Source organism: Microtus pennsylvanicus, chromosome 9 (assembly GCF_037038515.1).
Source record: "Microtus pennsylvanicus isolate mMicPen1 chromosome 9, mMicPen1.hap1, whole genome shotgun sequence".
Lineage (NCBI taxonomy): Eukaryota > Metazoa > Chordata > Mammalia > Rodentia > Cricetidae > Microtus > Microtus pennsylvanicus.
In genome coordinates, this window is record NC_134587.1 from 6,055,141 (window position 1) to 6,078,013 (window position 22,873).

Below are 22,873 nucleotides of genomic sequence, written 5' to 3' on the forward strand. Positions count from 1 at the left end.
CTGTTTAATAACTTAGAGTAAAGCTAATGGTGTACATTTCTTCCTGTCATCTTCATTTACTGATGACATTTAAGAGTTAAAGGATAGTTAACTTGCTTCTTAATAGACGTTGTCACATACGTGGAAAAATTTCACCATAATTGCCCTAGGCTCTAGTGACTTGATTTGTGAATGAAGAAGTCCTAGGAACCTACAGCTGTTTGGATTTTTGCAGCTTTAATGCTCAGTCCTTATACTATAGACGACCGATTTCTCCTCTGTACCCTGCTTATTGTTGAAAAGCCAGAGCTATTTTTAACATTCACACAATTTTGAAAGACGATTCTTCATTCCACAAGGTTTGTTGCTAAATCTGCGGAGGCTTTCATAATTACACCCTTTCGGTGGTTTGCTGGGATCTGATCACAGTGGCTGATTTCATGCATTGATAATGAAGGCTTAGGTTGCCGGTTTCTCGGCACCAATCCACCTCACTCGACTCGTAAGTTGACAGTGCTGCTGCTGGTTTCAGCCTGCGGAGAGATCCAGATTGAAACTGCTCTGCTTTCTTAACAAATGGCTCAGAGTGCGTTCGTCCTTCCCTAAGATGCTGCCAGCACGTAAAGGATTTTCAATGAGAGCGCAATAAGCCAGCAACGGGAAGGTTTGGAGCGGCACTGATGTAACGGGAGGCTGTCACGGATAATCAGGCTGGAGCCAGGTCCCGGTAGCGCTGTACATCACCCTGGCCACATCCTGGAAGTTTTGTTTATCCAACTTGGTTGCTCGTGAAGCTGCTGAAATCCCTTCCAGGATGTGGAGTGGACTTCCTAGCAGAGGTGAGCATCTTTAATCTAAAACTTGGATGCTGGGGTCTGGGATGCCAGGAGCCAATCCTCCCCTCTGCTGCTCTGAATCCTGTGGTGTTTATTGTATCGGGCTGCCACCTCTGAAGGGGAAATTTGAAGAGCAAATGCAGCAGCCTTTCATTTTATTCGGAAGTAACTCTCTAAATGGGTGTGATAAGCATTCTTTTTTTCCCCCTGTACTAGCTTGTGTGTCGAGGACATCTTACCAGCAGGTGACTTCCTCTGCATTTTAAACGTTCAGAACAAGTCAGTGATATGCGATTTGCTATCATTACGGGAAGTAGGCAATTAGCAGTGTTATTATGTGTTTCAGATATATATATTTATAAGGCTATAAACAAAATATGTTCTGCAGATTCTTTGACGTGAGAAATTTGCAGGAGGAAACAAATCATGTTTACAAGGTAGCTGAGAGAGTGAGAGCAGGGGCTTGCATACCGGAGATGACACCTTGTTAAGCTTGACATTATTAATAATTAAAAGTTATGACCCGCCATGCAGTGGACAGCTTGCAGTAATTGGTTTCTAGGGATGGTGGGCTGACCAAGAAGGGAAATGTATAGTATCTCAATATGAAGCATGCAGGGATTAGATGTGATCGTTTAAGTGGAGAATATTTTATCATTTAAATGTAACTTTCCCTGGTGCTCACCTGGGGAAGTTAAATGACATTTTCAGTATGGGGTACTGGAAATCTAGTAGGTAGGATCAAAGTCAGCCTCCTAGTAGATAGGTCCTATCGCTTGGGCTCTGCTCAACTCTAATTTTATGTGACCAGAAGCTGTTTCTAACCAGAAAGGGGGGTGCGAATGTTGGGTTGTCTTCCAACAGTATCGTGTTTATTATGTGTTGGCTATGTGTGAGGGGCAGGGAGCAATCTGTTCCTGTGTGATTGGAGGCTGACATAGCACATGGGATTTGAGCATGTATGTGACTGTGCTTTTCTTCCCGAGTGTATTTAAGGCTGCTGTTTATAGATTTCAGCTTTAAAGTTAGAGATAAGGGCGTGCTTCTCAGAAGCCTCCGGAACCCCATTGACTGCCAGTCTCTGTAAAGCCTGGCTAAGCAGACACATCAGGAGCAAAGCATTTGTGTTCACCAATCTGTCTCAGCAAGTCCCAGGACCACTATCTCGCTAGAAGCCACTGTGTGCTTTTGAAAGCATGAAATGAGTTTTATCCCGGGCACATGGTTTCTTATTTAGCAGCTCTTTTTATGGTAATGGTCACTCGATGGTCCACTGCCAGGATTTCAGTGTTCTGCCAAAGCTGATTGTGTGTGCCAAGATTTAAAAAGGAGAGGTGGGGAGCCCAGTGAGACCCCCAGGAGGGAACAGCATCCCTTCACTTTGGAACTGTCCTCATTTATCTGAAGTTCTTTATGCTGTTTCGTCCAGGACCCACAGATCTGAAAAGGCTGGCAGGTGCAGCGTGGACCGTCTATAGCATGAGACATAGAGGTAGCTATGTTCTGCATCATACAGTATCTGTCCCTTTCATTGCAATGCATTTGCAGAAACTATTCTACCGGGCCTGGCCATGTTTTGTAATTCATCATAACGGTTCCTGGCTTCTCTGCTAATGCATGCTAAAGCCCTGCTACAGGGAGGGGAGAGCATTTGCTCATTTCGTGTTTTATGTAAACAACCAATGCTTGGTTGTATACATCCGTGCTCAGAGGGGGGTGAGTGCAGACACCAGACTGAAATGGTCTGAAGAGACATTACAGATTTGAAAAGTGGATTCTGTCCTGCAAAGACCCCACCTTGAAATTTTAAAAACAGTTTTTGTTTGCTCTCCTGGAATGCTAATAAGTGATGTATGCTCATCAGTGTGTTGTCCTGGGGGTTTTCTTTCTGTCAGAAAGTAACACTTGTGGGAAGTTTTTGAAGCAGAGGTGATCAAGATCACCAAGATATTTAAGGGAATAATATGTTCTTGTTATTATTCTTGGTAACTAGAATAATGATTTCTTAGAGTTTTTGTTCTCCTGTATGGTGTAATAGGCATGCAGGTGGACTAGGGTGTGCACACTGAAATGTTGATGGTATCCTTCTTCCTCTCATGTGGTCTGAAAGCCCCTTTGAAACATTTAATTTCATCATTTCTTTCTTTTTTTTAATTCTTGGATCTTTGCCTAGCTTAAATGATTACACACAATTAAACATCGAAGATAAACCATCTCTCCAGATGGCTCAGTGGGAAAGTGTACATGCTGCTCTTGCCGAAGATCTGGGTTGAGTTCCCAGCACCCATGTTGGGTAGCTTATAACTGCTTGCAACTCCAGCTCCTGGCAGTCTGCCATGTCTGCCACTTGTGGGCACCTGTGCATGCAGTAATGCAGTACAGAGAGAGAGAGAGAGAGAGAGAGAGACAGAGACAGAGACAGAGGGACAGAGACAGAAAGAGAGAAAGAAACAAAAGTAAATCTAAAAAGTGATTTAAGACAAAAATGTTATTGCCGAAATGCAAGGATGTAACACGAGCCATTTTAGTTAGAAAGATGTGGTTTCAGAAGAAGCATAATTCTAAACAACTTCCTTTTTCTTTTGTTCCTTTGGGAATGCCACCAGCCATCTTCACGCAGCCCAGGGGACTTTGTTTTAGAAATACCTCATGTTTCTCACCCCAAATCCCGGAGAACTAATTGTGTTTATGGGTTGAGGATTGGAAGGCTTGTAAGATACTGACATTTTCTCTTGAAATTCTAGGTGATGTGAGGCGTTTACTCAATGAAAGGCCTTAGAGAAGCTTTAGGATGTCAGAATCCTCTAGAAGAGTGGGATCTATCGTTGTACACAGTGAAGAAGATCCACTCAGGGGGAGCAGGAGTCAGCTTGTCATAGCTGCTCAGCCCAGCCAGCCCCTTCTCTTTATAAGCAGCAGAATCTGAGCAGTCCCGAGGAAGTGACCTGCTGACAGGGCACACTTTCTTATCAGAGACCAACAATCTGGACTTGCACATTAGCTGATTTTTTTTCCTCCAAGACAAGGTTTCTCTGTGTAACAGCCCTGGCTGTTCTGGAACTCATTCTGTAGACCAGGCTGGCCTTGAGCTCACAGAGATTTTTTAAAAGCAATTACTTCTGAGATGCAGCCCATGAGGGTATATTGCTTTTAATTGAGAACACGACTAGTTCATGGGGCCTTCCCACTTCCCCATGGTCTGGATAATTGGTGAGCTTCACAGTCTATTTGGAGGTGTGTTGCTGAGGTGGATAACAGTTTAACAAGAACGAGTCTCTGACCCCAAAGCTCTATTTCTTGTCGTTCTGTCTTTTCGCTGACTTTCTTTCCCTAACTTCCCACTAATGAACCAGGAAGACCTTGTTTCATGGTTGCCAAATTAAGCAAGTAAAAACACTCAGGATTTCTAGTTAAACTTTACATTTAAGCTAGAAATAGTAATAATTTTAACTATGATTATGTTGTGTGCAGCTTTTGGGCCATAGGTATTCTATGTTGTTGAGCTGTGTTGTAATAAGTGCGGCGGGGCTGCGTCCCCAGCACCCCAGCTGCCTGGCTAGCTTATGCCCCGAAATAACAACACACAGATTGTATTCATTTAAACACTGCTTGGCCCTTTAGCTCTAGCCCTTACTGGCTAATTCTGATATCCCGATCATCCCATCTCTAATAATCTGTGAGCACCGGTCTTACCGGGAAAGATTCATCATGTCTAACCTGGTGGCTTGCTTCATCGCGTGCATCTGCCCAGAAGAGCGGAGCATGGCCTCTCTCCTCCAGAGAGCAGAGCTGTCGCCTCTGAGCTCACTTCCTCTTCCTCCCAGCATTCTGTTCTGTTTACTCCTCTCACCTATGTTTTAACCTATGAGGGCCAAGCAATTTCTTTATTACTTAACCAATGAAATCAACAGATTGATATATGACACTCCCACATCAGAGCTGACTCCAAGTTTGGCTGGGTGTCCTGCAGTGATTGAGACTCCTCACCTGTTGTCTGAGGTTTCTGCCCTGCCCACTCCTGCAGTCATTCAGTCCCCAAAAATACACAGAGGTCTACATCAATTATAAACTGATTGGCCCAGCATCTCGGGCTCTTCTTATTGACTAATTCTTATAACTTATATTAGCCCATAATTCTTGTCTGTGTTGGCCACATGGCTTGGTACCTTTTTCGGCGAGGCAGTCACATCTTGCTTCCTCTGTGGCTGGGTCACAACTGCAAACTGCACCTTTCTCTTCCCCATCTCTACTTCTTGCCTAGCTACTGGCCAGTCAGCATTTTATTAAAAATTATACAAGTGACAGGATAAAAGTCCCACAGCACTTTTTTTTTTCAAAACAAGAACTCAGAATCAAATCTCCCTTATTTGGCTTTCTTCCTGACCATTATCCATAACAACTTATAACTAACATTCTAAACAAAGGAAAATATCCATAGTCCAATTTTTTGGGGGGATGTGGGTGTAGTTTTCCAGGCTACTTCCTGCTGATTGTGGATACTGATAATCTTATGGGAACCTAAAAAAAATTTAGAATTATGATCAAGTCATTACTGGAGTATTCTGTGAGGCTTGATCATCTCAGGCAGCAGTCTTGAATCTGTTCTGGATATAGAACTCAGACATATGGACCATCCACTCCTCTCAGAGATTTCTCGGGGGTCTTCCTTGATCAAACCTGATTTTACTTAACCCAGAATGAATCCACAGCCTATCATTTCCTGTGGAAACAAAAGCAAAACCTCTTCTCCAAAGTAACATACCTTTTGACTTCAATTTTGAAATCAAGGTATTTTCAAAATACCTATCTTAGATTAATTCAGCAGCACTTATAAGCAAATATCTTTTAGCAGCTGTTGCTCCTTCCTCAGCATTCAAACAATTCAAAGAGAGAATAATAACATACAGTATCCAGATTCTCTGTGTGTTTCCCATCTTTACATGGCTTTATTTTTAAACTCTATTTCTTTTATTTTTAACTTTTGGCTTTTTGAGATAGGGTTTCTCTGTGTATCTTTGGCTGTCCTGGAATTCACTCTGTAGATCAGGTTGTCTTGAACTCACAGAGATCCACCTGCCTCTGCCTCCCAAGTCCTGGGATTAAAGATGTATGCCACCACACCCAACTACTTTTTTTTTCTTTTAAAGATATTTATCCTTTTTCTTTTATCTCCCAAGCCACATATATTTTTTTTAACACACTCTAAACTGTTTAGAGGTTTTCTTCACCTGTCTGTCTTTACTGTATATCTCTCTTTTTCTGACTACATGAGTCTTTAATTTGCTAAGTGATATGGCTAGGATTAAAGCCGTGGCTTTAATGGGTGGATCCAGCCCACTCCTTAGCTTTCTGAAATTCTAACCTCATGGTGGAGGTACCAGCCAGAGCTACGTTTATTGCCATAACTCTATGGCATTTCAAGGTCCCTTCCACCACCAAAAAAGCATGCAGTCAGCTTTTCATCAACACCATTTAAGTGTTTTGTGGCAGGACCTCTTAAAAGAGTTGCAAGGTTTTGCAGCTAAAGCTAAATCAGGAAGCCTCTCTTAAATGAGAGCGCTTGCTTCTGGCAAGCAGATCCCACCCGAGAAAGTGCAGCTAGCAAGAAGTCATGCTTAACACTTATTTTGTGTCAGAATTACTTACCAGCTCTCTCAGGTTTTATGTGGATGCAGTTATCCCCATGGGCACCATTCCATTGTCTGAGGTTTCTGTCCTGCCCTGTCCTACAGTCATTTAGTCTCAAAGAAATACACAGAGGTCTACATCAATTATAAACTGATTAGCTCAGTATCTCAGGCTCTTCTTATTAACTAATTCTTAAAATTTATATTAACCTATAATTCTTGTCTGTGTTAGTCATGTGGCTTGGTACCTTCTTTGGCGAAGCAGTCACATCTTGCTTCCTTTGTAGCAACTGCAGACTGTACTTCCCTCTTCCCAGCATTCTCATAGCCCTATATCTACTTCCTGCCTGGTCGCCCCGCCTATACTTCCTGCCTGGCTACCGGCCAAACAGTGTTTTATTAAAAATAATACAAGTGACAGGGTGCAAGACCATTGCCCCACAGCACCTACCGGCTTTCCCAGTCAGAAATTCTCTAGGTGACAGTCTATGACCTTGGTTCTTAGGAAAGTCAACATGGAGGCTCCCTGCTCCTGCAAAAGCAATCCATTTCTGCAGTTGTACTTTATGCCTAAACCTGCCTGCTGTTAAGTTATCATTTGAGAAACTTAAAGTGGGTAAAAGTGGTACCACAGAATGGAAATAATGAGTATGCCAAGGCTTCCTATAATTACTAAAATCAATAACAGCAGAACAATAAGTAATAGCTGCCAGTGACATTTCAATTGAATGAGGGTTATACAATTAGCATCTGATTGTTATCCCTTGTCAGTCGGAGCATTTTTAGGACTTCATCAGATTTGAGATATTCATAAATTAGTTTCTCTTAGTTTTGCTTAGGATGCTTCGTGGAGTTTCCTCCAGCAGTGCCCTCTGCTCCAGTACTCAGTCTGGTCTTTATTTAAATGTTCTTGAGACTCGTTGTTTGACTGCGCCATGGCTTTCCTAGAAATGCCGAGTGACTTGCTGGTTTGCTTTGGCAGCAAAGCTTAAACTCACTATTTGGAGTAAAGTGGAACAGGCAGTATTTGTGTCCACTCCGTGTACCCTGTAGTGGAAGAGTGTTTGAGTGGGTTAATATTGGATTATCACAATAACTGTTTAGCGCACTCCGTGTAATTGCACATATGCTCATCCCCACTTACCCCTGAGCTCCCCTAATTTTCACCACTCTAGAACATTCCAAGAGCCTTGTGTCTGGGCTCTCCTTGCAGGGATATATAAATAGCCCCAGCAGGTATAAATACACATCAGTATTTATGGGGGAATATCCAAAAAGCAAAACAGCCAGCCCCTGGCTCTTACCTCAACCTCAGTCTGAAATGGCAATCCTGCCTCCCGGAATCTCAGAAGGAGACTGTCTGAGACCTGTCTCGCCTCATCTTATATTCCTCTCTAGGGCTGGGGTTAAAGGCGTGCACCACCCTATTTCTATGGCAACTAGTGTGGCTACTGGGATTAAAGGTGTGTGTCATTGTGGTTACTGGGATTAAAGGTATGTGTCATTGTGGTTGCTGGGATTAAAGGTGTGTGTCATTGTGGCTACTGGGATTAAAGTTGTATATCATTATGGCTACTGAGATTAAAGTTGCATGTCATTGTGACTGCTGGGATTAAAGGTGTGTGTCACCATCACCTGGTCTGTAAACCTGACCAGTGGGACTGTTTTACTCTCAGATCTTTAGGTAGTCTTTATTTAATGAAATGCCTATAGGACTATCAATGAGACAGATAAATCTGAGTATGGAATGATTACCGTCGGCCCCTACCATGTTAGATGGTGTGGTGGTTCATCTTTGTCAGCTGGGCTAGATTTAGAATCGCTTGGGAGACTGGAGAGGCACATCTCTGTGGGTGTCTGCATGGAGAGCATTTACTGAGTGGGAAAGACTCACCCTGAATGTGGCCAGACTCGTCCACTTGCTGGTATTGGCAAATTCATCTTTCTTGTATTAAAGCTATCTTGTAGTAAAAGGAAAGTCTCAAGATAAACCTGAAAGTGGTTAGTGGTGGTGGGAGATGTGGGGGTGGCTCAGCAGAGGCAAGTTGGACACAGCAGGATGTGAACCTTTGGCTGGTGGAGGCCTCACAAATGTCTGTTTCAGTGGGCACAAGTTCCAGGGTGATACACTGGGAAATCTATTGCTTGTAATTCATTCATACCCAACTCTATTCCATGTGATCCCACCATGATCCTGAGAATAGAGGAAGTAGAATCTGCTCATTCGCTCACTACACTGGTGACAAATTAGCATAACAAAAGCAGTAGATATGTGACACCTCGACACACATACAAATGCACACACACACACTTAGCAGCCCGACACACATACAAACGCACACACACACACACTTAGCAGCCCGACACACACACACACACACACACACACACACTTAGCAGCCCGACACACATACAAACGCACACACACACACTCTTAGCAGCCCGACACACACACACACACACACACACACTTAGCAGCACCCCTATGTCAGTCATATCGCCTTCTTTAGCTGAGTCTGGATGCAGCAGCTTGGTCATCTACGTAGGAAAGAGTAGACACCACCATCACCAGACTGGTTTGAACTCAGAAGGACAAGGAATGAAAAGAGACTGTGGTCAGTGTGTCTCTTTTTCCGGCTAGGAGGAAGGCTGGGTTGATTTAAAGCTGAAGGGGCAAGCTTACCAGTCAATGATGTTAGCGTCACGTTCTATCATGTCCGACTGGGAAAGGGGCTTTGTGCGCAGTGTAATTAACTCTCCTTGACATACCTCACGCTAAAGGGCACGCTTCTTTGGCATGGTGTAACAAATCCAGCACTTAGCAGGAATCACCACGGATTAAAAGTTTAATGGATCTGTGACTTGGAGGAGGAACAAGGGCAGGAGAGGAAAGTCTGTACTTTGATTTGATTTGCTATTTAAAAGAAAACCCAAATAAAAAATCTGTAACATAATTGGAGGAATTATGGTCTTAGTTTTCTTTTAGACAAACTTGGAAATCTCCCTAAACAAGTATCAAAGTAGATAATTTGTAGATTGTTCTGCTTTCTCTCATTTCAATAATAGGAGATTATAAATTATACAATATTATACAAAAATTTAATGAAATTATACAAATTAAACAATAGACGATAAACACTTATCTAATATACATTTACCAAATATAACCTGTAGTTATAAGCTATATTGTTACATAGGGTTTTATTGACCAAAGTATCATATTCGTCTTCCTTTCATCACATACATGTTTATAAAATAGTTTGTTTATACAATATGTTTTGGAAACAGCTAACACCATATATTTAAGAACAAGCTGTGCATAATTCACTAGTTCTGTGCTCAGGAGCGTTTTTATCACACTGTATTGTACAAGAGTGGAGAAAGCCTGAGTGACTGTGTTTTGTTGACACGGGCAAGATCTTGTTAAGGATTCAGTGTCCTCAAACCATCTATGTTGGAATGGCAGAGCAGCCCCTCCCCCAGGATAAGGCTCAGGCAGGGATGGCAGAGCCTTCCTCTGGTCCATGCGTGGTTGTTGATAGGGTGTGCAGAAAGTGCCCAACGTAGCTTTTTCCCCTTCCCCCACTTTCATGGCCTGAAGGCAGCTCCCCTACAGAGACAGCTCTTACCAAGTTTAGCTAAACCTGTCTCCTTGATCCAGATGTACACCCTAAACCCTGCCTCCACGTTGGTTTGTTTGCCATACCCTCCCCCCACCATGTTCAACTGTACACGATAATCTTGCTGAGCGTATGGAATCATGTGGTTTCTCCAGCTGGGAGCTCAGTCCATCGAACCTCAGCATTGTGTGTGTCTGTGCGTCTGTCTGTTTCTTGTCTTCATCTCCTCACTGCACACGCAGATCTTTCCCTGGGGACCGAGCAAAGGACTCAGAAGGGTGACACCTTGAAAACGGACTAAAGAAGAGTGTGGACACTGGCTTCAGGGGACTCTCAGAGGTCCGAGCAGGGAAAAATTGTATGAAAATTCTTCTTATATGGGTAAAAAGAAATAGGAGAAAAGGAGGAAATAAAGAGAAAGGAACAAAAGTGAGGATACAAAGAACCGAAGGGGCATGATTCTAAGGGCTGATATAAAATGCTTGGACAAGGTGGGCATAGTGGCACACGCCTTTAATCCAGCACTCGGGGAAACTGAGGCAGGAGTATCTCTGTGCATTTACACGTGGTCTGGGGCTTGAACTCAGGTCATTGTATTTGTGTGGCTAGGACTTCACGGAACCTTCTCCCCAAACCAATACACCGTTTTCCAAGTTACAGCCAGATACCATTTTTTCTTAGTTTTAAAATGAATAAGACCAAATACTAAACAATTAGTGTATGAACATAAGCACTCAGTATATTGTTTATTGTTGATATAATTTAGATTGCTTCAGGCATTGGAGGGTAATGTGGCAATAACTATTAAAATTTAAACTGTGTATTTCACTACTGGGCGGAGTCCATGTGCATGCTTCCATATGGATACAAAGGCATAAAACAAAAGCTTTCCATTTCAGGTATGTATGTAATACACATGTAGAATGTAGCCATAATATCATTTGTAATGGGGAGTATATGTGTATGTGTGATTATATACGCACACATATATAATACCAACATGGTTTGCCAACTTACCCTGAAGAAGAAGTGAGCAAATGTCTATGCATCCCAGATGGGACACCAGCAAGGAATCAAAGAAATAGCTTTGGAGTTAAAGTCCAACTTTGGAAGACAGTGAATTTATTGGCCTCACTTACAGGAAAATGAGTGGCCACCAAACAGCCACGTTCCCAAGAGGTCCTGACTAAGCGTGGGTGATGACCTCCCCAAAGCTGCACACATGGAATCCATTACCTAACCTGTCTTCTGTATACGCAAGCATGTTCTGAGACGGTATGCAGGTGGTGCAGAATCCCACACAGCCATGAGGGCTGGGGTGGTGGTAGTTCAAGAGCTGGAAGAAGCTGGAAGCTCAGGTCTATGGTCCTCCTGTGAGGACACAGGGAAGATCTTGTGAGCATCTCCTGCTGGCAGTCCCAGCTGCTCCGAAGAAGATGGTTATGGTTCTGTCATGCCCAGAGGACAGCCTCCCACACATGGCAGATGATGATAGTGTCCACTTTTGTATGTGTGCTGGGATAGTACGCCCTAATTTAAAATCAGAAGAAACATCTGTAGAAACTGACATATAGTAATGTATATAGTATAAGAGCAAAACAATCAAGATTTAGAACTAAAGATTATTGCTATATAAAAATTGTGTGTATTTGTATACATAGGCAGGGGAAAGGAAGATGGAGAAGAAAAATATGGGTGTATGATATCACAGAGGATCTCAGACAGTGCAAATTAGACTAACTTTCAACTCTCTGTCAGTTTTACTGGGTGATACAGACTTCTATTTGTGCTTTCTGATTTTTAACATGGCAGTCGTCTGGAGGAGCAGAACACACGATATTCACATAGAAAAGGATATGAAAGATGCAGGGAGGGGAGGGGACACGAAAGCAATGTGATGTTATCGAAACCTCAGGAAAAGCTTGTAACATTGCCTCGTGGTAACCATGGTCTTGAGCCACGGTTAATATCTGAGGAAAAGGCACAGGACAAAGGCCGTTCCACCCTGTAGCTCTAAGTGGCCAGCCTGCTCGCCTCTGCCCTCCCGAGTGTCTACGCCTGAGAAGAGCCATGTGAATGAAAAGCTGGTATTTGGTACAGCTGAGCAGGTGCTGAACTATGCCCGTAGGAACCATTTTCCATATTTAGGCTTAGCCTTGCGTGATGGTTTGTGTTTCCCTCGCTGACTGCTGGGTCCTTCCACTTCAAGCATTCCTGAGTGTGCCGTCACCCACATGTTCTTTCCAGCAAACACTTGTTAGGTGTGCACACAAGAGCGGGCCTCATGGGACCTAGGCTTTTTGGTGGAAATGAAACTTTCTGACGTGCCCCATTGCAGACCCCACTCCCAGTGCTCGTGAACTCTGCCGCGCCAGCGTTACTCAGCGCTCTGCCGAGATCCACCAGCTTCTCCCTGCACTATGGGCTTGTTGCTTACTCTCAGGCAGTTTGTGCTCAGATGTTTTAAATAGAACACTGTCTTATAGCACTAGGTGATTTTACATGGAACGGTCACCCCAGAGCTGACAACCTCAAGGAAGCCAACCTACACATGACCACAACCATACAATGTTATTTCACTGCCCAGTTTTTAAGTTTTGGCGTGCTGTGACTTGAACCCAGGGTCACATGACTGCTAAACGGCCAGAGAGCTCCATCCCTACGCTCCTGCTGTGATGGCTCTGTCAGGACCGCAGCCGGGGAAGTTCTGTTGGGAACCTCAGTTTGTTCTAAGTCACCTTTGAGAACTGATGCCTAAAGGGGTTTGCAATCTACAGGCAGCGATAAGAGTCTTTGAAAGAACGTACCAGATGGTTGACAGCGAAAAGCTTACGGCAGGATTTGTATTTCACTCCCAACCCTGACTCCTCTTAGCTGTGTGGCAGAGTCCAGTTGCATGTGTGAGAAGGGTAAATTAAACCACCTCTGTCAGAAAGACTGATTCAATGCTAAACACATGGAACTGTGGGAAGGAGAAAAGTGGTGCTGGATTCCTCTTCTGAACAAACTGGAAGCAGTACTAGCCAGTCCTAAATTGGAGGTCAGTGATTCTTAACCCCTCTGGAATTGAATGGCCCTTTCATATCCAATATATCTGATACTTAACATAACAGTAGCAAGATCAAAGTTACGATGTGCTCATATGCACAGAATAAAAATAATTATATGGTTGGGGGTTACCATAACACAAGGAACCGTATTAAAGGGTAAATAAAGCAATAAGAAGCTTGACAACCACTGGTGTAGGTTGAAGGCAAATGTATGTACATTTAGATTAAAAAAATGAATGTATTTCAGTCAAATAAATAGACCATTTTTAAGAGTTGAACTCATTGTAAGTATGGATTCTCATGTTTAAATTAAAAAGAAATCCCAAAAGTCTGGCTTTTGTTTCCTTGGGATGTTATAGGAAATCAGTGTGTGGAGGGTATCGTTCAAACTCACTCTTTGGATTTAAGCTTTTCCTCCAATCCATGCTCCTTGTCTTTGTATCATCATAATCGCTACCGCTTCCCACTCAACCTCTTGTGTGTAGAGTCCTTCCCCAGTCCTCCACATATTCATTTCATGACTATTCAGAACCTTCTATTAAGCATAGATTTTTCCTAATTACTATCATATCAGTATAGAAATAATAGCCAACTTACAAATGAGCTCTGTTGCAAGAGCTGATTTGCTAGTTCATTTGTGGTTTTGAAGCTTCTTTGTTTTAGACTTAGTATTTGAAGTTAGGTTTGGGTGTCTGAGCAACCTAAGTGCTAGCGAGGGCTGGTATCAGAAATATTCATGCATGAGTTCCACAGGAAAAGTGCAATTTACCCCTGTAATAGAAAGTAGTGAGATAGAAGTTCCAGGTGGTAGGGCCTGGGAAGCATGAGTAAGAATTCACATGGACCTGGTGAGGTGAAGTCAGCATTCAAGACCTCTTTCTCCCATCGCATGGCATGAAGTCTTGAGGGATAGAAGGATGAAGGGGCGTTCTTGGTAGATGGTGGTCATGTGATCTACCAGTAACACGGAACACTTTTAAGAGTTATTGAATAGTAAGCCAGGGTCCCAGGCATCAACTCAACACTGCCTCCTACTGGAATGTATAGCCGCTCGAGTAGTGGGTGCTGTGAATCTTACAGTTTCCCCCTGCATGCGTTAGGTAGATCAAATAGAACTACAGATATTTTTAATTTAACAGCTTATAATGTAACAACTAAGACAGTCCCACTCTTGGATCCCTTTGCTGCTTAGCCTCGGACCTTACTTAGAGCTAATAGTCACATGACCCCGATAGCCCTGCACTTCCGACATTGCAGAAAATGACTATTTCACGCCAGCAAGTGTGGTCATGACCAGGTTCGTGCTGTCCTAGTGAACACTGCGACTCCAAACTTGAGAACACAAGATCCGCCCCTTTGGTTTCCCGCCTGAGAGACTTACGTAAGTTACACGTGTAATTTACGTAAGTTACAGACGCCATTGCTGCACGTGTTTGGCGCTCCTAAGATTCTGCTCCCCTGGAGGCTGCAGCTAGATTGGGTCCAGCCCCAGCTGTTTCGATTGCGCTTGATCACGAAGAAAGTTCTGATGGTTGTCAGCGATGTTGATGTTGACTTGATTAGTTCAGTTCTAGCTGTGTTGCCTTTTTATCTGTTTGAGGTTTTTTGTTTTTTTTTTCTTTAATGTCCTAGGAAATTAAACATTTCCTTTTGGGATTTTTGGGGAACTTGAACTAAAAAGAAAAATTTCCTTTAATTTTAATTTCCTCCACTTTTTCTTTATGAATACAGAGGAATATCTTCATTCGTTTTCTTTAATCCAGCTCTGACTCCAGAGTAAAGGTCTCACGATTTTCCTTGAAGCCCAGTTTTCGCTGTGCTCTGTTAGAGTGTCGCCTGTTCTTTGTTTGCTACCCTAAATATAAAGTAGAGGAGTCTTTTAAAAGCTGTTACTTTAGAAGTAGGATTGAGGGGAATTTTAAAAGACCTTGTGTTGCCCTAGTCCAAGAACTATCTAACTTAACTCTTATCAAGAATTTATAGCTGCGCTTTTAAATTAGGGTAATGTGGCTGTTTGGAGAGAATGTTTCCTTATTGATCTATTTTTTCTTCCTTCCTTCCTTCCTTCCTTCCTTCCTTCCTTCCTTGCTTCTTTCTTTCTTTCTTTCTTTCTTTCTTTCTTTCTTTCTTTCTTTCTTTCTTTCTTTCTTCCAAGACAGTTTCTCTGTGTAGCCCTGACTGTCTTGGAACTAGCTCTGTAACCAGGCTAGTCTCGAACTCACAGAGATCTGCCTGCCTCTGCCTTCTGTGTGCTGGGATTAAAGTCATGTGCCATCTTTTGTTTCTTTTTTTTTATATTTTGAGACAGGGTTTCTTTGTGTTTCTGACTTCCTGGGTTTCTCTGAAACTCACTTTGTAGACCAGGCAGGCTTTGAACTCAGAGATGGGTCTACCTCTGCCTCCTGAGAGCTGGGGTTAAAGGTGTGCACCAACGCCGCCCAGTTTATTCTGTCTCAGTTTTGCAACAGTAAGTTTATGATGTCATCATTACTGGTTGGTGACTGCGGTACACTAACCAGAACTGATGGCCTCTCAGGACCCATTTCTTCTGGAAGAAAGTGAAACATAATGAGATCTGACAGCTGAAGGTTTTTAAACACTTTTAAAAATGCATGTAAAGTAATTCTGTTTAGGGCCAAAAGATGATTGGCTATGAGAAAGATAAAGTTTCAGGACTCCAAACTGGAAAATATGTATCCTTCACACTTTATCTTAGATATGAAAGAACTGATGTAGAAGGAGGGACATCAGGCAAGAAATGGGATTCCTAGGAGGTCATCTAATGCCCCTTTTCTTTAATATTTATTTTTTTTTACTTAAAATTGTTTTTCATTTACGTACCAACCCCAGTTCCCTCTCCCTCCCCTCTCCCATTCCCCATCCCACCCCCCCTTTCTACTCCTCAGAGTGGGTAAGGCCTCCCCTGGGAAGTCAACAAAGTCTGGCATACCAAGTTGAGGCAAGACCAAGCCCCTCCCACCTGTATCAAGGCTGACAAGGAACGAGGCTCCAAAAAACAAGTTTATTCACCCAGAATAAGTCCTGGTCCCACTGCCAGGGACCCTCTCAACAGATCAAACCACATAACTGTCACTCACATTCAGAAGACTTAGTTCAATCCCATGCAGGTTCCCTAGCTGTCAGCCCAGAGTTCGTGAGCTCCCACTAGCTTAGGTCAACTAACTCTATGGTTTTCCCAATCATGATCTTGACCCCCTTTGCTCATATGATCCCCTCTCCCTCTCTTCACCCAGAAGCTCGGTCCAGTGCTTGGCTGTGAATCTCTGCATCTGCTTCCATCAGTTACTGGATATAGGTTCTATGATGACAATTAGGGTAGTCAGTAATCTGATTATAGGGAAGGCCAGTTCAGGTACTCTCTCCACTGTTGGTAGGAATCTTAGCTGGGATCATCTTGTGGATTCCTGGGAATTTCCTTAGCATTTCTCCCCACCCCAATAATGGGCCTCTATCAAGATATCTCTTTCATAGCTTTTTCTTGCCATCTCTCCCTCAACTTTCCCATCTTGAATCCTTATGCTCCTATCCCCCATCCCTCTTTTCTCGCCCCCCCAACCTTCCAGTTTACCCAGGTGATCTTGTCTATTTCCCCTTCCCGGGACCCTCCTTGTGTGTCCCTCGTAGGATCCTCTTTGTTACCTAGCTTCTCTGTGGGTGCAGATTGTAGCCTGGCTATCCATTGCTTTAAGTCTAATATTTACTTATGAGTGAATGACTACAAACCTTGTTTGTTTTTCTGGATCGGGGTTGCCTCACTCAGGATGGTTTTTTCTAGTTCTATCCATTTGCCTGTAAATTTCAAGATATCATTGTTTTATTAACCACCAAGTGATACTCAATTGTGGTAAATATTAATACTCCATTGTGTAAATATACCACATTTTGTTTATCCATTCCTTGGTTGAGGGGCATCTAGGTTGTTTCTAGGTTCTGGCTATTACAAATAACGCTGCTATGAGCACTGTGTAAATATACCACATTTTGTTTATCCATTCTTTGGTTGAGGGGCATCTAGGTTGTTTCTAGATTCTAGCTATTACAAATAATGCTGCTCTGAACATATTTGAGAAAATGTCCTTTTGGTATATAATTGTGTATCCTTTAAGTATATGCAAAAGATTTTCCAATCAAATAGACCTAAGAAACAGGCTGGAGTAGCTATCCTAATGTCTAACAAAATAGACTTCAAACTAAAATTAATCAAAAGAGATGGAGAAGTACATTTTATATTCATAACAAAAAAATCCATCAAGATGGTCTCAATTCTGAACATCTATGCCCCAAATACAAGGGTACCCACATTTGTAAAAGAAACATTACTAAAGCTGACATCACACATAGAACCCCACACACTATTAATGGGAGACTTCAACACCCCACTCTCAGTATTAGACAGGTCTGCCAGACAGAAACTTAACAGAGAAATAAGGAAACTAACATGTTATGACTCAAGTGAACTTAACAGACATCTATAGAACATTCCACCCAAACACAATACCTTCTCACCCAAACCCATACCTTCTCAGCACCTCATGGGACCGTTTCTAAAATTGAACAGATACTCAGTAACAAAGCAAACCTCCACAGATACAAAATAATTGGAATAACCCCCTGTATCTTACAGATCACCATGGTTTAAAGTTAGAATTCAACAGCAACACTAATTGCAGAGAGCCTATAAACCCATGGAAATTGAACAATGCTCAATTGAATCACCCCTGGGTCAAGGAAGAAATAAAGAAGTTAAAGACTTCCTAGAATTCAACAAAAATGAAAGTACAAAATACCCAAACTTACAGGACATTATGAAAGCAGTGTTAAGAGAAAAAAGTTCATAGAACTAAGTGCCTACATAAGGAAAGTGGAGAAATCACACATTTGCAGCTTAACAGTACACCTGAAAGCTCTAGAACAAAAAGAATCAGGAGTAGACGACAGGAAATCATCAATTTGAGGGCTGAAATTAATAAAATAAAAGCAGAGATCATCTACTACTACTAATTGCCTTTAAAACTTCCAGTCCCTTTTGTCCAAAACAGAGGATTTGGGGCAATTTTTATTTTATTATTAATAATAACACAATATATAATTAATTATAACAAATATAAAATAATAATAATAATCATTATTATTGAGACAAGATTGCACTGTGTAACCCAGGCTAGCCTCTAGCTCACAGCAATTATCCTGCTTCACCTGTTCTGAGTTTTAGGAGGAATGCGTCATCATGCCTGATTCTGTTTTTTTAGTACTCTTTGACGGACAAGTAGGCTAAAAAGAGCTCTAAGATAGTTTTCATATGACTTCGTATGAGCTTCTTATTATTCTCATACATTCTTTTTTAAATTGCATTTATTTATTTGTGTACCTGTGCCGAGACTGACATGTGGAGGCCAAAGGATGACTTTCAGGAGTTGGCTCTTGCTGTGGGACAGTGGTCTGTACCCTGTCACATGTATTTTAAATAATGCTGATTGACTCAGTATCCGGGCAGGAAGTAGAGGCGGGACAATGAGAATTCTGGGAAGAGGGAAGTTTCAGTCTGCAATTGTCACCCAGACATAGAGCAAGCAAGATGTGACTGCCTCGCTGAAAAAGGTACCAAGCCGTGTGGCTAACCCAGACAAGAATTATGGGCTAATATAAGTTATAAGAGTTAATAAGAAGCCTGAAATACTAGGTCAATCAGTTTATAATTAATGTAGACCTCTGTGTGATTTCTTTGGGACTTTAACGACTGCAGGAACCGGGCAGGACAGAAACCTCAGTCAACAATCTTTCTTTTTCCATTATGTGAGTCCTGGGGCTCACACTCAGGTTGTTGGGCTTGGCGACAGGGTCCGTTACCAGCTGAACTGTCCAGACAGCTCTTCTATATGTTCTCCAAGACTGACTTTCTCAGTAGTTTTTTTTTTTAAAAAAAAAAAAGAAGACAAAAATTTGTAATGATTTTGACTTTCTACAGAATTAACTACTTTAAGGATATGAAGGATTAAATGACAAATTATTGTTGAGTTAATGGCACTGGAAGAGTTTAATCGTGGGCATTTTATTCAGGCAAATTCCTCATTGATTTTTGTCTGAAAGAGTCAAACCCAACCAAAGGGCATCTGTTCTCTGAGAATAGGAATGAGCCACCGCACTTGATTGAAGATTCAGGACACTCATTGTGGTGCTCTTCAGTGATGTCTTCAAGTGCCCGTAGTGTTTGCTATCATCAATATTCATGTACTTTACTACTAAATATCCTTTTTATAGACTTCACAAAAATGCCCCAGTGAAGCGATTAGTCACCCAGTGAAACCTGCTGTCTCCAAGCTATCTGGGCATCTGCTCCCAAGTGAGATTTCCTCAATGCCAAAATAAATCTTTCAGTCACTTTATGGTAGCTTTGATGTGAACCATATGGCTTAAGTACAGAGAATTTAGGTGTCATGTGGTATTTTTCCGTGGTGGTTATTCAAATAGGCTTCTATTTGTATATGCCCATGGCTTATATTTTGAATCATTTGATTTTCTCATTAGCCTTTGTTTTGGATATAATTCTTTATATCCAAATAAGTCTGTTTTAAGATTATATATTTATATATGATGAAATCAGTCTATTTTAAGATTATAGCTATTTTTGATGGTGAGCATTTATTGCTGTTCACCATGATTAATTGTTGTGGTTTCTTTGTATACTGTGAAGATGTATTGTTCTGATGGTTTTAATAAAAAGCTGAAAAGCCAACAGCTAGTCAGAAGAGGTAGGTGGGACTTCTGGGCAGAGAGAGAAAACCAGGAGGAATAAAGTGATTTGTGTAATTGCATTTAATGTTTAAAAACTAACACCTGCTCCCAATGAGCTGCAAAGAGTAACTGTCCCAAAGGCATGGAGTAAGTGTAAGACTGAGGAATGGTCTTCTAGGCTTTTGTAAGTGTCCTATGACCTGGCTAGTTTTGTGTCAACTTGAAACAAGCTATAGCCATCAGAGAAGAGGGAGCTGCAGTTGAGAAAATGCCTCTGTAAGATGCAGCTATAAGGAATTTTCTTAACTAGTGATCCATGGGAGAGGGCTCAGCCCATTGTGGATAGGGTCATCCCTGGACTGTGGTCCTGGGTTCTATAAGAAAGCAGGCTGAGCAAGCTATGGAGAGCAAACCAGTAAGGAGCCCCACTCCATGGCCTCTACATCAGCTCCTGCCCCCATATCCCTGCCCTTAGCGAGTTCTTGCCCTCACTGCTTTTGATGACAAACTGTGGTGTGGAACTGTGAGTTAAATAAACCCGCATGAAGCGGTCTCTGAGCCCCCAAATAATGGTACCAAGACGAGGAATTTTAATGAAATGGATGATTGCCACGCCACTATTTTTTTTTTTGGACAAACTTGGATTTTGTAGTTGTAGTAGAGGAAGTTGAGGGTGTTGCATGGAGATTGAGTGTTTTAAAATGACCATACTCTTGTCTGCAAGTGGGCAAAAGGCAGAGCCCTGAATTTGCTCTCGCAGGACAGAAGGGATGCAGCCTTGCCGACCTCACTCTCAGAGGACTGTGCATCTTCTGTGCAATGGGAAGAAGATGTGCTGTTGTCCACACTTTCCTGCTACTGTTTTAAATACACCGAGGATTGCCTGACATCCTTGGACTGCAACATCCCCACAGCTGGAGCACAGTCATTGCTATCAGACGCTTACATATTATTTTTCAGCCTTTTCCAAACAATTTGAATAATGTATTTTTTTTGTTAAATTTATGGGCCTCCACTTGTCAATTCTGTACCATTTCGTTTCAATTTCACACTGCAGAGCAGTGTGAAACTGACAGTCAGAGCTAGAAAAATAGAGAACATGATGTCTACCTACCAAATTTATGGCAAAAAAAAGCCAACACCTTGATTTATAGCACATAGGGAAAATGCCTATAAATGGTCTTCTCATGTGTGTGCATCTCTCAAAGGAAACCATGTGTATGAATATGTAAACATGTTCATAAATGCACATTTTGTATATAGCAATTTTAAGGTATTTAAATGTTTTGTTACTAGCTACAAAAAATATGTCATAGGATATATGGTTAAAGCAGTATTTTCATTTGTAATTAACCATTTCACTGGGAATTTACAATTCATCTAGGCTTGAGTAATTTCACTTGACATTTTTAAATACTTAGGTGTTTAGAATAAAATTATTTTGATTAAACAGTATACACTGAATCTTTAATCACACAGTCATCTTTTCTTATTAGAATGAGGTTTTAAAAACTCTATGTAATTTTGATCTGACAGATGAAATTAAATAAGCATTAAATGAGTTTAATTAATGTTGCATAGCTTTTTGGAGGCATAAAATGATGTTAATGCATTGTAATGCTTATTTACTTGTGTATTGTACAGAAAATTCTTATGAATTATATACATGTATATGTCTACTAGTAGTGATATAAGTTCAGAATTTTCATAAGAAGTGCATTGAAAGCCGGGCGGTGGTGGCGCACGCCTTTAATCCCAGCACTCGGGAGGCAGAGGCAGGCGGATCTCTGTGAGTTCGAGGCCAGCCTGGTCTACAAGAGCTAGTTCCAGGACAGGAACCAAAAAGGCTACGGAGAAACCCTGTCTTGAAAATACAAAAAAAAAAATGCATTGAAGGTACTATGTAATATGGTCAGGTGGTATAAATGAAGGCATTAACTGTGAAATATATTAATGGCTTGAGTGACAAAAACTTTGGTAACAATTCCTATCAAAATACCCTCTCTGAGTATGCAGGTACTGGTTTATACATCAAGCTAATAGATCCATACTCATTGTCCTCTTTTCTAAGCCTAGATAGCATTATTTATTTGAATTTGGTTTATGGGGTCAAAATAATTACCCTCCTTCTAAAAGAACTTACATGTCATATTTCTGTTTTGCAAAGTTAGCTTCCTCTGATAGCCTTATGCCAAAAGTACATTGAGGTAATATTCACTTAAATTGATTTCTAAGGTTGTAAACATCAAGCATAATCAACCTGTATGAATGGCTTTCTAGATGGTAAAGTCTCATAAATAATTCTGTGATAGATTTATTAGGGCTTTTAATAGTTTCTTTCCTCAAAGTCCAGATTATGATTGATGCTACCATGGCAGGCTTGTCCCTGGAGAACTCACATTAAAATATTTTTTGAGAAGCAATTCACGTAAGCCTTTCAATTTAGTGCTGGAGATTTTATTCTGGGTAACTAGGTTATCATAGCCCCTTCTCCCACTTTCCTAATCACCAGGCATTGTTCCTTAGCTTTCGTGGAGACAAGATTATGCTAGTGGATAATACTGTCAGGAACTAGTCTTTATAAAGTAGATGAATGGTGACATCTATGAGTTCTTGATTCTACCATTTTATTGTTTGGGTCCCACTTTGATTGTCTGAGCAAAGAGGGTTACACCAATCAGTGCGGTAAGGGCTTAGAGAATTTTCACAATGTTTAATATAGAGCAGTTTCAAAAGACAGATACAGTTTTGAAATTTCAAGCCAAATTATCTGTTCACCTAATATCTTGTTCCAAGGTAAAACCTTCCTGTCAAGGCTTCGTTTCCTCCTTCGCTCTCAGAAGTGCTTCTTGCTTGCTGTCTCCTGCTCCCGTGGAGCCCACCAGCACCCCCTTCCCCAAGAGGGTCCTTTGTCCGCTATCCATGCTTACCTACCCAGATAATTTTTAATTTTTGTTATGTTGCTTTAGTTATTTCTTTATCCTTTGTGTTCCAAACTTTTATCCATC

The 22,873-nt window shown here is 41.6% G+C and overlaps 1 protein-coding gene across 7 annotated transcripts in view; it reads left to right on the top strand.

The window, feature by feature from the left end:
* The window catches only part of Znf385b (zinc finger protein 385B), a 352,707-nt gene that overhangs the window by 103,963 nt on the left and 225,871 nt on the right, over positions 1-22,873 (top strand). Inside the window, exon 3 of one of the 7 annotated variants that reach the window (XM_075984781.1) lies at positions 690-818. The exons of 5 other annotated variants lie outside the window; for them this stretch is intronic. In XM_075984781.1, the coding sequence (XP_075840896.1) occupies positions 690-818 (129 nt within the window). Of the gene's footprint in view, positions 1-498; positions 819-22,873 lie in introns of those variants that run through there. One more of the 7 variants, XM_075984771.1, reaches the window with a different exon arrangement.